The sequence below is a fragment of the Anolis sagrei genome, chromosome 4 (assembly GCF_037176765.1).
Source record: "Anolis sagrei isolate rAnoSag1 chromosome 4, rAnoSag1.mat, whole genome shotgun sequence".
Taxonomy (NCBI): Eukaryota; Metazoa; Chordata; class Lepidosauria; order Squamata; family Dactyloidae; genus Anolis; species Anolis sagrei.
The window spans coordinates 25,541,523-25,559,843 of NC_090024.1; the positions used below are offsets into that span (position 1 = coordinate 25,541,523).

The window sequence follows — 18,321 nt, forward strand, 5'->3', positions numbered from 1 at the left end:
GCTCAAACCATCCTAATACATAGGTAGTGATTTTGTCACATCATGTATTGAAACTCAGTGTAGGCAAATGCCAAAATCATAGTTTTATAAGAAACAAGGAAAACAGAATGACAATTATAAAATGAATGAGAAGAACTTGAATTCTACATTCTAACTAGAGTAAACCCATTAAAATAAACTGTTGAAATGTAAGTCTCCACACAAAGATAAATTCTGTAGATTTGGAGGGGCAACTTTATTTAGGACTAACAAAGTCCAAAACATTGACAAAAACCTTTTTTAACTACCATACCGGGATTGTGGCACAGCTGGCTGACTGTCAACTGCATTAAGATCACTCTGACCAAAAGGTCATGAGTTCGAAGCCAGCCCAGGCTGGAATGGGTGTCCAGCCATTGTGTAGCCCGTTGTCGACCTTTGCAACCCGAAAGACAGTTGCATCTGTCAAGTAGGAAAATAAGGTACCACCTTGTGTGGGAGGCTAAATTTAACTAATTTATGAGGCCATAAAGAAAAAAGACTCCAGGGAATGTGGAAGAACTTCATCGGTGTCATTGATGGATGATGAAAAGCAGCAGCTCCCCTGGCAGCCAGAAAAAAAAAAGTTAAATAGCCTCGGTGTATTTGTCTGTTAAATGTTGTTTGTCAAACTGGCATTGAATGTTTGCCATATATGTGTTTACTGTAATCCGCCCTGAGTCCCCTGCAGGGTGAGAAGGGCGGAATATAAGAACTGTAAATAAATAATAAATAATAATATTCTGTCACACAATACTCACAGTTTTTATGCTCTTGTGGGGTGTGTTTTTTCCTTTCCAAGGGGATGGGTGGGCAAGCAATTGAAGTTTCATTCGCTCACCTGCAAGCATGCCATTTTTCCAGCTACAGGGCTTCAATCAGCTGAGTGAAGCCCCATAGCTACAAGGAGGTGGGTGTGCAAGTTAGTGAATGAAGGGTATGGTAATTGTGTGAAGAATACAAAAATATAAATTATGCCACCTTAAAAATGGAGGTGCAATTTTACACGGTGGCAACTATAATGTGAGGACATATGGTATTCACAAGCCCTTACCCAGAAAGGGCTGTGTGTTAAGGGTAACCCCCCCCCAAAAAAAAAAACAAATGTCAGGTTAAAATAAGCTTGGTTTATTCATGAATCAGTTAACTAGTTAAAGTTCACAAGTAAACTACTTTTTTTTAATCTGATACATTTCGGGGGGCTTTGAACCCTTAACCCCAGCAGCAGCAGCAGCTTCAGCCCTGGGTATTCAATAACCCTGTTAATTTCACAAATGCTACCCATAAGATAGTTTCTATCCAATTGAATAAGAATTATTAAAATGTACTTTTCATACATTGCTATTTTCCACTTGTCAAAAATATGGGTTGAAGTAAAACAAATTAACTGGAAAGAGGAGAGTAAAATACACATGTCTTCAATAATATGAAAGAGTTGAACTTTTTAAAATCTTTGCTCTAGAACAAACCAGCAGCTCTTTGAGGTTTTCTTTTCATGTGCTGATTGACAGATGCAGAAATCTGAAGAAAGCATTTACTTTCAGACAGAATCATTGTTGGGAGAGAAAGCAGTGTGTCCTCCTGTCACTCTTATTGCTGATGAAAACATTTTTTTTATAAAAAACAGGAAAAAATGGCTGCTTTGGTGATTTTAAAAAGGAAAATTATGGTGCTTTCATCTCATGCTTCAAATTTCAAAGGAAACCACAATAATAAGGATACATGTGGCAGTTGTAAAGTTGCTCTGTCTTCAATACATGAACTTCTTTTTGATAATGATATGAAGGTTCATTTCATCCCTGAAATGTATATATCCCAGTATATAGGAAATAGTGTGATTTTGACTTGTAGAAGAATAGAACCAGTGACATTAACAGAAGCTCTGAACACTTTGATATTTCCTAACACATCAGGTGCTCCACAGTTTTCACAAGATTACATTACAAAGACATGTTTCTAGGTGGTAATAGGGGAGCTCTAACTTGGCAAGTTTTGTTTGTCTATTTCCCAGCCATTATGATAAAGCAAAAGAATAAGTAATATGTTGAGATAGTAGGCACAGGATTAAAGGTTATTATCAAATGATAAAATAAATTCTTATCAAGGTGTTCAAGATCCAGATTTGCATGGGGAGAAGGGGTGCTTTACAATCCTCAAGTTTAGCACTAACTTTTACTTTCTGTTTCAACAATATTACTGATATGTGGAATGAATGTTGACCTGCAGGTGTGAAGTAACTTATTTCAGTTAAAACTTCACTTTTATAATTGGCTGCAATATATTTAATTCCAAATATTTTGTGAATTTTAGTGAAATAATAATACAATATATAGCTATACTTATATACTTATATATAACATTAAGTTTTATTGCTTATCTCAACAGCTGGTTCCAAAATATTGGTGAAAGACCCGAGGCCAGCTTTAGGAACACCAAGTCCTAAACTTAATGGTGAGTGAATGGCAGTTTATTTATTAAAATATCTGCAGTAAATTCTACTCAGAAGTCAGTTTCACTGATTATTTAATAATTACAGAATGAGCACAAAAAGAGAACCTAAAGTATACTTGGTCGAAAAGGAACTGTATGGAGTGGAAATAGTTATGTTCATGTCCTCAATCCATATGGTAACTATCCAGACTTACAGGACTTTTGTTGAGCTATCCTGATGGGATACACTCTGCATGGGCCTCAGAATTGCAGTGCTTTTTAAAAATAATATACATTAATCTTATTGATACTTTTCAAGCCTAATCTTATTGATACTTTTCAAATCTCATTATCCGCTGTTGTAAATTTAATCTAATAGTATATGTTTGCAAACACAAGCAGTGTTGAATGCAATTAAGAAATTATTTTTCTTCCTTTTTTTCAGAAATTATTCATATGTATTTTTGTGTATTTCTAGACCATGACATATGGATTCTTCATATAGTGAAACTTAAGTGAAACAAACATATGTTGCATATACATTATAAAGCTGTTTTGGGGCATTGTAAAATTATGTATTAATCTTTTAAAAAGTTTGAAGTGCAAATAAATGTTTGAAGAAGAGAAGCATTTGTGGGGACTTGATAAAGATGATAATTAGGAAGCTTCAAATGTTCACTTGTAATCCAGCAAATGAGATTTGTGTGCTCTTGTGAGCTTGTATTTGTAGGTGCCAGTCTGTATCTGAATGTAAATTTGAATCGACATTGAAATGTTTGATTGATGTAGGTGGTCATAAGTTGGTATGCACTATTAGAGATCTGAGTAAAAACTCAATCATGACCAGTATGTTCTTGTGGGTTTTTTCGGGCTATAGGGCCATGTTCTAGAGGCATTTCTCCTGATGTTTCACCTGACGTTTCACCTGCATCTATGGCAAGCATCCTCAGAGGATGCTTGCCATAGATGCAGGCGAAACGTCAGGAGAAATGCCTCTAGAACATGGTCCTATAGCCGAAAAAACCCACAAGAACCTAGTGATTCCAGCCATGAAAGCCTTCGAGAATACATGACCAGTATGTTTTTCCTCATTTTTAAAATATACAGACTGATATGTGAAGTGTTTATCATAAATACACATGCTGAAAACAGAATTGGCTTTGCATCATAGGCCTCAGGCATTTTGGAAAACAGCCATTTGTAGTCTTTCTGATATAGATAACATTTTCTGTGTCATAGCTGCAATCAGAGATAAGAACATCAGTCTGTATTCCTTTCACATGGGGTCTCTTTCCAGTTTCTTTCATCAAAAATCTGAGATTGTTAAATAATTTTTATCATTATATAAATTAAATTTTGCAAGTATAATCCCAAAGCATCCCAGTTTTGAGGTCCAAGTGTTCATGGGTTTTTAACGTATTTTGCCATGATAACTTCATTTCCATATGAATCTTGTCCAAAAGTTGTTTTCAATAGTTTAGGAAGTGTAACTATTGGGTGACTGCACTTTACTTTGAGAGGCACAAATCAGATCAGCAAAATTCTAAATCCTAAGCATCCCATTTGAAATCCGGTCTATATTTACATATTGAGTGCCCCAATATAGTGACTTATTTCTAAATAAACATGTAAGTCACAGTGGTGGGATCAGACTCATTTTAAAATTTCCAAAGGGGACTTAAAATTCAAATACATAGCTGTGGTAGTTTGGAATATCAGTATGCCAAGGGATCCTATAGCATCTTAAGAGAGTAACTGACATAAATACCTTGGTAGTACAAGCTTTTATAGATTTGAGCTACTAGAGTGCAGGCATGGGTGTTGAGGCTTCTCTGCCAAATAAGAGTGTCGCCACTACAACTCCCATGATTCCATAGCATTGAGCCATAGCTATTAGAGGAGTGTCTAACTTCATTAATTCTACAATATACAGTAGATGCACCTGCTTCCTCAGTTGCATTGAATGCTGACTGTATGTATGAACAATCATATAAAAGCAAAACATGTGGGTATGTTAATGAGGTGACAAGTTCAGTTTTAACATTTGTTGATGGAGAACAAATCCAAGTGGAAAAATGTAGCTTAAACCAGGGTTAGTAGATAACCAAATGAATGATAGAAGAGTTATTGGAATGCAATGGGATGGTCCTGGGGAACCAGAAAGAAGATATGATGAAGTGGCCAAGGGAGCCCTCTTGCGGTTGGGGTGATAATTCTGTGTGAGTGTGAACATGTGTGTGTGTGAGGACAGCTATTCTAAAGTCATTGGTGAAATGCCATGAAAGACTGTCGTGTTATGTGATTGGTTGTTGTGTTTTGTTTATTTCAATTCCTATCTTCATACTGTTACTTCAAGAATGCTTTTTGCAATTTCATGAGTTTGGCTTCCTTGTCTTGTGGGTCTGAGCAGATGCAATTGCATCAGGGTGCTTGTCTGTAAACTCTGGATTTGGTAGTGCTTTCAGGGGGAAAACAGGAAATATGTAAATGTAGTGGTCAGTGGGATTTTCAAGATAATGTGGTGCTCTGATGTCCATGGTACAGTTGTATGAGGTTGTCCAGAACGTGGATTTATTCTGTTTTTAGTTTCAGGGCAAGATGGTGAGATTAAAGGAGTTGAAATTCTGGTGGAATGCCTTGAGTTAGTCCTCTCCATGAATCCAAATTATGAAGATATCATCAATGTACCTCAGACAGAAGAGAGATTTCTGGATGTAGGGATTAAGGAAATGTTATTTTAGGTCATCCATGAAAATGTTGGCATATTGTGGTACAATGTGTGTGCCTGTGAGAGTATTGTTAACTTGTTGGTCTTATTTAGATATACTTTTATATTTAGTGTACAAGTTGATAAATGACGTACTGAGAAAGTATAATGCATTAACCAGTCATCGAACTTACATTTTTACCCCAAGCGCTAACATTTCACAGTATGCATGCATATCTTTATTTATTTATATTTTGCTTATAGATTATCTTTCTCAAATGTGTATTTGAATGAGAACACACAGGCACCTGTTTCTGTGCTCTGATCCTATCAAAGGCCTGAGGAGGCCTGCTACAGTAATGAAATACAAATACCACCTGGATATAAGGAAAATGGATTTGAAATTTCTGGAAATATCATCTCAATCATCCTTCTAAGCTTTTTTATTTGTGTTTTCAACAATATAGAAGCTGTATAAAACTTCCACCAACTACATTCTAGTCTGTGTAACATTTAATTTACTTCCTTTAAAGGTACAGTTTTATACATCCACTGCTTCAGAAAAGAAACTGTAGCTATTTGCTGTTTTCATGTGGCATTTGAGGGTAATGAGTATGATTGAGCAAAGAAATTGGATTTCGTTGGATACCCTAGATACCAGATCAACAGAATACATAAGTACATACTTTAAAACCAAGTACTACATTGCTTTATGTAGTTCAAGTTAAAATGTCTATTATTGCTTTATCAAAGCAATAAGACACATAATGTAATGTATGATATGATAGATAATATATAGTATGACATAACATATACAAATAATAGTACCAAAACAATAATGCACATTGTTTTGGTAAAACATTAATACACAATTTATCCTGAACTATATATTGCATATGTGTTAGCCTGTACCTCATAGTTTTTATTCCTTCACAGTCCTTAGAATTTTGTCTTTGCATCTAAATGTGACTGTGTAGGCATCAATTCAGGTTTAAGAGTCTAACTTCAGAGTTATTGAAATGAGTAAAACTTTTTCCATTGATTTTGCTTTGTGTTAGAGCTTAGCTCATCAATCTGCACCTCCATTTATAATGATTAACATTCATTTATTCCAAAAGGACTCTTTGGCGAGCGTAGAAATATGAGAAATGCCTATAAGGCACTAAAAGAAGACATTGAATCATTTGTTTCATTTGTGTGGAATATACCCTAAAGAATAAAGCTTAGAACTCTCCTTTAATTTGTCATGAAGAATTTACACACTTTATATACTTCAAGCTTGCATACTTATGAACACTTTGCTAGGTTTAAAGCCCCACTGAATTGAACACAACTTGCTTTTGGGAAAATAATCATAGATTGGATTTTATTGGTATGAGAAACAGCATTTAACTTGTTTTATACAGAATCCTAGATACTCTCCTAGCACTGATGTAATCAGGACTATCCAACAAATGGCAAAGAAGCCACATTGACTTGACCACCTTCACTTATCCTTGATAAATGTGTATATGTTTTTTGCATGTGGTTTTTGTTTCTTTGGACAAAAGACGTAATATTTCTAATATTAAGCAAGGTTTACACAAGTATATAATGCTGCAGAGAGGGGGCACTGATGGCCTCCATGAACAGATGCCAGAATTAAGTTAATTCTTGGGCTCGAGTCAGGGCACATCAAGAGGGCAGCGGGCCATCAGTTATTTAAAGCCAGTCCAATCTCTCATGAACTCCCTATACATTATTTGACTTGTGGCTAAACCACCCATCCTTAGTTCAGTGTGACTTTGCTTGTTGCTTCAGGACCAGGTTGGAATTTTCTCCCATTTTCCTGAAGGTTTTGATTGCCCCAAATTGTATCAATGGCCCTTTCATGATTGCATAAGGATGGTGCCAGTAAATAGATTGTCACAGGTAGATAACAGGGAGATATTGTAAAAGTTTAATGTGCATCTTGGCCCTCTTTTGGTGAAAGATGGGTCTCTGGAATGGCCTCTTTAGTTCCTTTTGGCCAACCTGAGGGTTTTCTGTCTCTTATAAAGCCCTGAGATTTCAGTTGGAGTGTCTTGGCTTGTATTTCAAGAAATGACGAGACCAATTGAGGAACTCATAGCATTGGGTTGCCCAAGGCCAGGTGTTTCACCCAATGGATGGCTGAGGAGTTGGCAACAGGTTGACACATTGCTTCAGGCAGATCTGCATCATATTGCTTCCTACTCTTTGGATTATCTTCAGCCACAACTCACTTAAATAGGCTATAGGTCAAATAAAATGGCCCTTGTTTAATCCAATTCTCTGTGTCTGATCTTGTTATTTCATAGTTGGTCATCAGTATCTAGTAATTAATGTTTTCATGCACAAGTACCTTTTTTCAGAAGAGAAAAAAAGAATAATTCAGTTACTTCTGAAAATGTCCCTTCAAAATCCAATTAGTGGGAATTCCACAGCTGCAAAGTTATTTTTGTTTCACCCCTTCATATATTTTACCCTGCTATGGCTAGTTCTCTAGATTATTTTTACTAGATGTATTGATGAATGCAGGATGTGCCGTTTGTTTGCAGAACACTTTTAAGTTTAATTTAGGATCAGCTGAACATTTTCATTTAATTTGTTTACCAGGGATGTTGACATTTCTGTAGAATGTTTAGTCAGTCTTACAGCTTGAAAATTTAAAAGAACTCTGTGAATGGATAGAAAATGCTTCCATCTCTGTGCCTTATAAATATCTGATGGGGTGTTCATAAGATTTCAGTGCTCCAAGTGTCTCATGGGTAAATTCCCCTGAAAATCTTTCCATGTATTTTAATAATTATGTACAGAACTTGAAATATCTATCTATATCTATAGATATCTATATCTATATTCCTGTTACTCATTATAATATTTTGAAAGCAATGCACTGATGTTTGTTTGTTACTATGTTTGAAATGTAACTTATGACCTTATTCCATGGGCAGGAGAGAAGTGGGGGAAAGCGGGGGAAAGTGCCCTTAATATTGTGGATGTGATCTACCACAACAAGACCCATCTTCAAGAATGGCCAGGCATCCAACAACATTTTCCCGCTTTCCTCCGCTTCCTGCCTCTGTCTTCAATCAAATTGAAAACGGATTCCTCTGATTATCTTCTCACACTGGTGAGACAGATTTCAGTGCACAGCCACCAGAAGTAACTGTGTATCTTGGGAAGGCCTTTGTGGAACTCGGTTAAGTCAGAGTAAAAAGATTGTCAGAAAATGGGAAAGTTGGGGTGGGTTAAGGTCTTTATTGCAAACACAGCATGACATACTGCATTTTTCTGCATTCTGTTACATGGAAGAAGATAGGCTAATATGAAAATGGCATGAAATCTGCAAAAATGTTGCCAAAATTGTTCTTAAAGTGCTATGTAATAGATAATAATTAAAGTAACAAAAACAATTATTTGTTGTTGCATTATATCACATAGAATCATAGATTTGGAAGAGACCACATGGGCCATCTAATCCAACCCCCTGTCATGCATGAAAAGCAATATCAAAGTACCCCTAACAGATGGCCATCCAGCCTCTGTTTACAAGCCTCCAAGGAAGGAGTTTCCATCACACTCTGAGACAGAGAGTTCCATTGCTGAACAGCTTTTACAGTCAGGAAGTTCTTCCCAATGTTCAGGTGGAATCTTCTTTCCTGTAATTTGAACCTATTGCTCCAAGTCCTAGGGCCCTTCCACCCAGCCATATAACCCAGCATACCAAGACAGACAATCCACAATATCTGCTTTGAACTGGATTATTTGAGTCCACACTGCCATATACTAGTTCAATGTGGAATTTATACAGCTGTACGGAAGGGGCCCTAGTTTCCAGGGCAGCAGAAAACAAGCCTACTCCCTCTGCCTTATGACATCCTTTCACATATTTATACATGGCTATAATTTGTCCTCTCAACTGTGCAGGATAAACATATCCAGCTCTTTAAGCCGCTCCTCATAAGGCATGGTCTCCAGATCTTCCATCATTTTTGTTGCCCTCCTCTGGAGACCTTCCAGCATGTTAATATCTTTTTTAAATTGTGGTGCCCAGAATTGGACACAGTATTCCAGATGAGGTCTAACCAAAGCAGAAGAAGGAGACACCATGACGTCCCTCAACCTAAACACTATACTCCTTTTGATGCAGCCCAAAATCCCGCTGGCTTTTTAGCTGCTGCATTACATTATTGGCTCATGTTTTGGAAACAAAACCTTGCTGATGTACAAAATTGTTGAATGTAATGATGCAATCCAACATTTCATCTTATGTTTGGAAGGCTCTGGTGGAGTAGCAGTGCTTTTGTGTATTCCTTTGGGAAATGGACTTTCATGTTTTGCCTATGGACAGTATCATCAGAATTTGTTTTAAAGTTTTTGCAGTGGAGGTGGAAATACACATCAGATTTATGTTTATATGTTTGGTTTGCATGTAGATATTTAAACAAATCTATGATTTGACTTTTATACATAACCTTTTAGGACCTCTTCACATGTGCTGCTGGAATCGGCAAGTATCGCCTTGAATCACAGTGATCTCGGCAGTATCCACCCAGGGTGTGTGGAGACCTGTCACCCCTTCCCCACACCATCCTTGCTTCCAACTACCTCATCACCAGGGGGGGGGGGCGCTCTTTAGGGCAGCTCAACCCATCTTTCCCTATGGAAAGATGGGGGAATTCTACGCTGTGCACTGCCAACAGGGATTTTCTGCCAGTCTCACCTTGAGCCACCCTGGAAGGGTGTGATGGGAGCCATTGGGCTTCATGGCAAAACTGACCAAAAAAAAAACCCCATTGCCACCACCAAAAAACAGCCCATTTGAAGAGGTCCTTAAATAGTCATATACAGTCTCTTACCGTTTTCAGACCAGCCATGGCTGCTTGCTGAAGATTTCTCAATAACTATGCATTTGGCATATGTAGTGTATGTTGTCAAGTCTAATATGTCATCTAGAAAAATCCATTGAAATAATCGAAATGATCTACACTGCAAAATTAATGCAGTTTGACATCACTTTAATTGTAATGTCTCAGTGCTATGGAATCCTGGGTCGATAGTCTGGTAAGGTGTCAGCACTTTTTGGCAGAGAAAGCTAAAGGCCTTGTAAAAGTACAGGGCCCATGATTACATAGAATTAAGCCATGGGTGTTTAGGGATGTCAAATTGCATTCATTCCGCTGTAGAGATCTGCTTTGAGACATATCAACAACAACCAATTCTCATTCTTTTCAAAGGAACTAGTTTAAGAAGGGCTAACTATGTATTTATCGCGCACACAGTGTTTTGTGAAGATCATAAGAAAAGTAAAGGAAGAGGAATAAGAATCTTGTTTATCTTTTAATGGAGTTACAGAAATTGAAATATGGAGAAATATATTGACATTTTTCTTTTTTCTCCTCAGTTCCTGATGATGTTTTTGCTCAGAATTATATATGGAAAGGTTCCTACAATTACAAGGGGAAAAAACAGCCTATGACCTTGACAATTACTAATTTTAACTCAACATCAGGAAGAGTAAATGCAACACTTACTAATAGCAATATGGAGCTACTACTTTCAGGTATGTCCTAGTATTAGAGATCCAGAAAAAGACTTACTAGTGGGAAAAAAAACAGTATGACTTTTGCAATTATAAATGTCAATAATATGTAGATAAGGAAGACCACTAAGCATCCTCTAACTGGACTTCAAATGTTTCTCTTTCATACTTCTAGACTGTTTGGTTACTCAGTAAAATTGGTTGAAGTAAATTCAAAACAGCATTCATTTAACTATTGGGTTATATGACCCATTCATCTGTTCCAGTAGAGTTTTCTTGCATTTATGTGTTCCTGTTTCTCGATATTCCAAATTTCTTCAGGCTAGATGGAAAAAAGTCTTATGTGGTATTGCAGAAAGAAAAATAAGAACTTGTACATTCCCCAATGTAAACTCTAAAATGATTCTGTTCTTCAACATAATATAATGCCACAAATTGTGACATTAAAAAGTGTTAGATACTAAACTGTATAAATTTGCCTAAACTATGCCTGCAGTATTCTGAAGGGAAAGACAGTCTGTAATGATAAAATCTTTCAATATGTCGTTGATTTGTCTTTTGAAAGTATATATTACTTTGCTGCTGTTAGAAATACCAGTATTATAATATTTGTTAAAATATTATGTTGTAAACTAATTTCTTTTTTATTTCAATGGTAAACATGTTTAAATACAGAAACCGTGCAAGAAAAACAGTTAATATGATCCAAATATGAATCATCCAGTCATTATTCATGCAGAGAAGCTATGTATCGAGATGTCAGGGAGGACGATTGCCCTATTGTCCCTATCCAAAACACTCTCAATGGCAACAACAATGCCCTTGGATTCAGGTCACTGACATGAAGATGTGATTGAAGCATATACACAAAGCACTTTTTATTTTTTTATCTACAACAGGTGAAAGGATATGAACCAATAACTTCTATCTTGCTGTCCTGTTTTCCACTGGTGGCATCGACATATGCAAAAAGACCAAGCAGGGCTATAATTAATGCAGATTATCTGAATGAGAAGTCATCTACATTCAGCCATTCTCGCTGAAGTCTTGAACAGTGTTCTATCATAATTTGCCAGAAAAAATTATCGGAGGAATTTATCAGGAAAGATAATTCATTCATTTTGCTAAAACCTGTCAGTATAACTTCAGCTTTTAATATTTCTCTAAGCCAAGCAATTCTTTGGCAATGAAAGGAGACATCTGGCAACAGCTGGTTGTGTGCTAACTCTTCGCTGATTAGGTTTAGGCATGGATAATATTAGGCACCATCACAGTGCAGTACAGATTTAAGATTTACTCCTACAAACTTGCATACTTAATAGTGTCTTCACCATCATGCAATAGTTCCTCTGGTGATATGAAAAACAGTACTTAAACACAGAGTTATTGAAGGAATGGAAAGGAGAAAGATTATGCAAAATGTCCCCAAAGCCATACCAAGGAACTCTTAGACATAGTGCTTCCATATCTCAACATATAGAAATATCCAGAAGGGCAGTGCAAACAATGATTTTGCATTTTACAGTGTATAAAATTTCAAAATACAAGGCTTTGTTGTTGTCACTGAGCCCTAAATAGGATTTTTCACTATATAAGTAGAGGTTTGAGAAATTTTGATTCTGTAAAAAGGAGCTTATGCACCCATATCCCTGACCTGTTTATGCCTATGTAAAAGCAGATGAACAGCTGTACGGAGTTGCTAACATAGCTGTTAACATTACCTGTGTCATGCCTACCAAAAACATTTGAAATGCTTCAAATATATTCCCTTTCCTAAACAATGTTTCACTTAGGTTGCTTGAGCAAAGGGAGATGGAAATATAATTTTAAAAAACCTGCACTACATTAAATATAGCACAAATAGTGTTAATAGCAAAGAAAATAACCTTATGTCAAGTCAGATCATTGGAACATCTGGCTGTCCTTTTCATCTCTACCAAGAGATGCCTGGGATTGGACATAGTGTCTTTTGAAGTAGATGAGAAGTGTTCTTTTCTTTCTTTCTTTTTTAAAAACGCATACTATTAATAGGTGGCACAGATCAATTGCTTTTATTTTTTTTTCAGGGGTGTATAAAAGCCAAGAGGCACGTTTAATGCTCCATATATATTTCATTAAAGCACCATCCCAAACTGCCTTGAACAAACTGAAGGAGGAAAAATGGGCAATGGATGGCTTTGTGAGTACAGCCATGACAAAATCTAATGCTGTCTTAATAGGAAATGATAGGTTGTGCATGAGACCATGAAAAAAGACATTTTAAAAATGATTGTTTAATTAGCAGTACTGGAAAAGAGCATCATACAGACAGTTGCTGACAGAGCAAAAAATAAATGTTGATACTAAAATACAGTGGCATTCTCAAATGGGCTTATGGAATGTTATTGGTTGTTTTCAAAAGCAAAATAATTTGTGTATCTGTATGTGTGTGTGTGAGAGAGGGAGGGAGCATTTAACGCACAAGAAAGTTAGACATTTTCATGTTAATTTCAAAAAAGCACTTATCACTTTTTATAGTAGTATAGGATTGTTCCATATCCTTTAAAATATTCATAGTAAAATTCAGTGATTTCCAATTTCAGGCCATAAAATGAAGTGTTCCTTCTCAAGATTTAGAATGATGCAGAACTGTTATTTATTGGCAGGAAAAATAAGTAATGATAATGTCCTAGGTATTCTATCAGAATATGTTATCCTTGTTTAGGAAATACAATCTTAAGACACCATCGCTGTTTGGCAAGAACATTGTTCTGATAACTGCTCTTACCCCTTGCTGTGGGAGCACAGGTTGTTATTTGTATCACCGTATATGAATTATATTCAGTAGGGCTGTGCGATCAATGAAAACAAGTTTCAAAACTCATTACAAAATTAGCTGTTTCAAAAGTGTTTCTAAAGTATATTTAGTGAAAATTTTGTTACTATAACAAGAGTAACAAATTGTGTTACTTTTTGTTGTAGTAATTGTGTAAGTAGGGAAAGTTCCGGGGCTCCATTCACTTTCATATTTACACCTATTGGGGTGAAGCTTGCTACAATGGTATAACACATTTACCACTGTTAGAACATCAAGTTTCAGAATGTTTCACTTATCCATGGAGTTTTGGAGAATTTATCAAGTTATTATAAACAATATTTTAAGAAAACAAAACTACAAGAGCCATATCCTTGAATTTTCTCTGCAATGACACAAGATAACGGGCGATCATTTCCCCAATTTTCAGAAATATTCATAAATCTACTGAACTTAGGGATTTTAAAAAAAAGTTTTGACAAAAACATTTTTAAAAGCCAGAACAGCTATCTATTGAATGTTTCTCATATTAATCAACAGAACTTCCATTTATGGATTTTTTTTCCCAAGCCCAGCATGGAAATTTACTTACTAGAAGTATCAGTCAGTCCTCCTCTTTGCAAATTCAACCATTTATTGGCTGGCTGCTGCTACGGAGGGACAAATTTCTCCCCTATCTTGATTGGTGCTTTCTAATGGTGAGCAGAATTCTGGGAAATGTAGTTTAGGGCAGGGCCTTGTGAATTTTCTAGGGCTCCTTGCCTTGCCAAACAATTTGTACCAGAATTCTGTGCTTTCTCAGTCTCTTTCCCAGTGAACTTGGCTTTCTCCCTGCTGCTTCCCTCTCCTAATGGAGAGAAGCCGTTAATTTAAGGAGGAATGGCAGCCTTTTTGGCTTTGCACTTGCTTAATTTGTTGTGCTGAAAATTAAACAGATTTTGGAAAGATCCCAAAGTTTACAAAATTCAAATGAAAAAAGGGTTAGGTAAGTTTTGATTCTGAAGTTTTTAGTGCAGGCCAGGCCCACATGTCGGATATTGTGTCGTAAATTAATGAATTTAATCTGATCAATGAAATTTGCACAGCCCTAATATTCAGCCCAGGGACAAATATCAAATTTAGTATAAACTTGGACTGAAAATGTGTTGCAGAAAAATGGTATGAAATTTTATTTGCAGTCATGCAATTGTAAAGCATAAATTAATAGTGTGGATAAAATGTTTGAGTAGGTATAGGTAATATTTGTTTCAATAACAGTGTCCTAGTCTAGCTTGATTTGCTTAAAACGGAGGTATAGAAGTTTCTCATGGAGTTATGGTAGCACAACTGGGTATGTATGATTAATACTAACACTGATAATGGAATCCCATGCCTCCTAGTTTGGTTTAAAAAAAAAAGCAGTTGTCGGAATCCTAGTGTGTGACTGGCAAAGTATAATGATTTGTTGATTCCTCCACTTAAACTTTTAGCAGCTTTGGATAGGGGTCTTGAAGAGACATACAGCACACACACAACATTCATAACTTCATCCATAAACCTGTCAACAGTATATGGAACAGTATAAGAAATGTGCTGATGCAAAGTAATAGGAACATATTAGTGGACAGCTAGCATAGGAAAAGACGCAAGATAACATTGAGCAATGCATATTGAAGAAGCTCCTTAACACCTACTTGCACTTGCTTAATTTGTTGCATGTTGGCTTTTTAAACTATTGCAACCAAATTATGACCAGTCATGGAAGTATTTTGAAAGCAAATATCTTTGTGATGAGAGTTGTCCACAATCCTTTCCATTATCTCCTGTCAGTCTGTCTATCTATCTGACTGACTATCTATGAATCTTTTACCTATCATATGCATACACGGACATACACGGACACACACACACACACACACACACACATATATATATATATATATATATATATATATATATATATATATATAAAACATGTGGGTATTTTTAAAAGAACTAACATTAATTCCATATAGCACATTATAAATCTTTTTGGATCTGAGCTTATATGTGGAGCTGTTTGTAACAAATGCAAAACCACATTGAAAGTTTTCTCATTTTTGTATGTGTCTATGTGTATGCTAATAATCTCAGATATTAATAAAGACAAGATATATGTTAATGGCAATTCAGAGAGCAATATTTAAAATAACTTGCATATTTTAGTGCAGCTTACCAGAAAATGTATCTCCATGAAAAGGGAAGATTGGATACTAGCAGCAGAATAGTTTAAGTGCCACCATTACAATTTGAATCTAATGAGCTTCTCAATTTCAATCCAATATATGTATATCCAGGATAATTCTGTTCGTTTATTGAAATGTCTTTGTAGGTTTCTGCTGAGCCTGATGGTGCTACCTATGTTTTCCAAGGATTTATCCAGGGTAAAGATTATGGGCAATTTGGACTTCAAAGACTAGGTAATCAGCAGGCATTGATTTTCTGTTATTTAAACTCTGCACAGCTATTTGGAATCCATATATGGAAAGCAGATTGGGAACATTCCCAATGCCCATGTTCCAGTTTGATCTGTGTGCACAGAGACACATAGCCACAAATAGCATAAAAAGCTGGATTATGATTTAAAAGAGACAGTTTACATTTAGCTAATTTACTGCTTTGTAAAAATCATGCTTTGTAGGTTGAGAAATTGCACTCTTGACATGAATCAGCTCTGCCTTTTATACATTGACTGCATAGGGATTCTAAATAGCAGAATATGATATCAGTGGTTTTATTTGTTGTTAAAGCACTTGTGTGATTATATTTAAGGACGTCATCACATCTAGGATGCTTCTACTCTATTTGAGGAGCAGATGGGCATGCAGCCCATCATATGAGGTCGCTCAATGTCCAGCAGAGGCCGCACCCCCAACTGGCATGGAAGCATCCTAGGGTGCTTCCTCATCAACACAGAAAGGTTCCCATGTAGTGCTGGCTCCGTGTTGTGCTAGCTCTGGTTGGGCGATACTTCCCCGTGTGATAAGGGAAGCATCACTGTGCCTGCCGTTTTGCTATGCTTGCAGGCAAAATGGCACAGGGGGCAGCCTCACATGTGGTAAGGTCATAAATTGTAGGCCTTTTAGAGTAAAGAATATGCTTTATGAACATCTTAAGAATGTAATAATTAATTAAATATATTTGCTAGGGTGAATTTAAATTCGCTATTTGCTGCTTAGCATGGAGCCAGTGTGGTGAAAATGGTTTGAGTGCCAGAGTATGATTTCAGAGACTGGGGTTTAAATCCCCACTTGGTTATGAGAATTGGATGACCCTGGGCAAGTCACACACACACTCAGCCCAAAAGAAAAGCAAAGACCCCTCCCCCTTCAAAAAAATATCCTGCCAAGAAATCCTGTGCTAGGCTTTCCTTATGGCTCCTATAAATCAGAAATGACTTCAATATTCACAATAAAAATGTATGTCTATTAAAAAAAATCCGTATATTAAATCTATATTAGGGCATGGTTACAGAACAGGATTGCTTGGTGTTGGGTTTTATTATTGCTAATCTATATGTACTACTTTCAATGTTGTTCATATCACTACAGACCACCCCAACTTCAGGTTAGTGACAACATGCTAATAAAAGTCAAATGATCCATAGGCTGAGAGCACCTAAAGTCAACAAGCTACCATATGTAGACCTGGTTGTGAGAATAGGTAATACTCTTCAACAGAAATAATATTGTGTCAAAAGACACATCAAATGTAAGCAATGGTGACATGAATTAAAGTCTAGTTTTCTGTTACTGACGATGGCTAACCAAACATTTCTGAGAGGCTCTTGATTATTATTTTCCTAACACAATCTCCTTACGATAGAAGATGCAATGCTACATTTCATAAAGATTTTTTGGTTGACTTGCTTGCATTTATACAACATGCACAAACATTTCAGATTTATCCACATCTAAAGCCACCCAGACTAAGGTTCAGAAGAATGAAGAAGAATATTACATCTTGGAAGAAATTCAAGGGAAAAGGGCCAAGCAAACCACACTCAGAAATAATCAGACAAATGGAAGTGTAACTATATTATTATAGTGTTTTCTATCCCAACCTATACAAACATCCAGTACCACACTACAGGTGATTCTGGTGGATGCTGCTGAGAAGGTTATGAAAATGACAGCACTATCTCTCTTTAGTTGCCTGGACAGATCATTCACCAAAATGATCGGGGCTTCAGTAAAAAGATATAATAGAGGTGCCCTGATTGTCTGAAACTTTATTTAATTTTAAACTAGGGAACTATTTTATAAAAATACAAGAATTAAGGGAAGATTGTGCGCGCGCACACACACAGAGGGGGGAGATAGAAGGAGGGAGGAAATCTATTTAAAGCAGACATAAACTCAAATAAATAATGACTTTACTATTTTAACCTGACAATCATTCAATCCAAAGAACTTTCCAGATTCCTGACAATATATTCCTGGCCATGGACTTGAGCATCATAAATAATTCTAGCAGTCTGCTAGTGCTAAAGCCTCCGAGGCCAGCTCTTTATAATTGCAACTCATTCTGCTCTCATCTGCCATATGTCAAAACCTACTCCAGATTAGCACTTTAATTGTAGTGCGCCATGCAGGTAACACCTGATGCCTCTCCTTGCAGTTTGCAACATTTGCATTTATCCTGACTTGCAGCAAATGTACAATGTTATGCCATGGCTTGTGACTTTGCAGAAGTGTTGCAAGGCTAAGCTAATTCCCATTTGCTCTGTGTCTCACAAATAAATTGTTGCTTTTGATTATGGAAAATGAAGGAGGAGGAGAATATAGCTAAATTATACAAAATTAAAAC

General features: G+C 36.4%; 1 protein-coding gene across 7 annotated transcripts in view; it reads left to right on the plus strand.

The window, feature by feature from the left end:
• The window catches only part of CSMD3 (CUB and Sushi multiple domains 3), a 661,396-nt gene that overhangs the window by 635,576 nt on the left and 7,499 nt on the right, over positions 1-18,321 (plus strand). For all 7 annotated transcript variants that reach the window (XM_060775789.2, XM_060775791.2, XM_060775792.2 and 4 more), the window contains 4 exons: positions 2,404-2,469; positions 10,563-10,721; positions 12,767-12,879; positions 15,845-15,932. In XM_060775789.2, the coding sequence (XP_060631772.2) occupies positions 2,404-2,469; positions 10,563-10,721; positions 12,767-12,879; positions 15,845-15,932 (426 nt within the window). The remainder of the gene's footprint in view (positions 1-2,403; positions 2,470-10,562; positions 10,722-12,766; positions 12,880-15,844; positions 15,933-18,321) is intronic.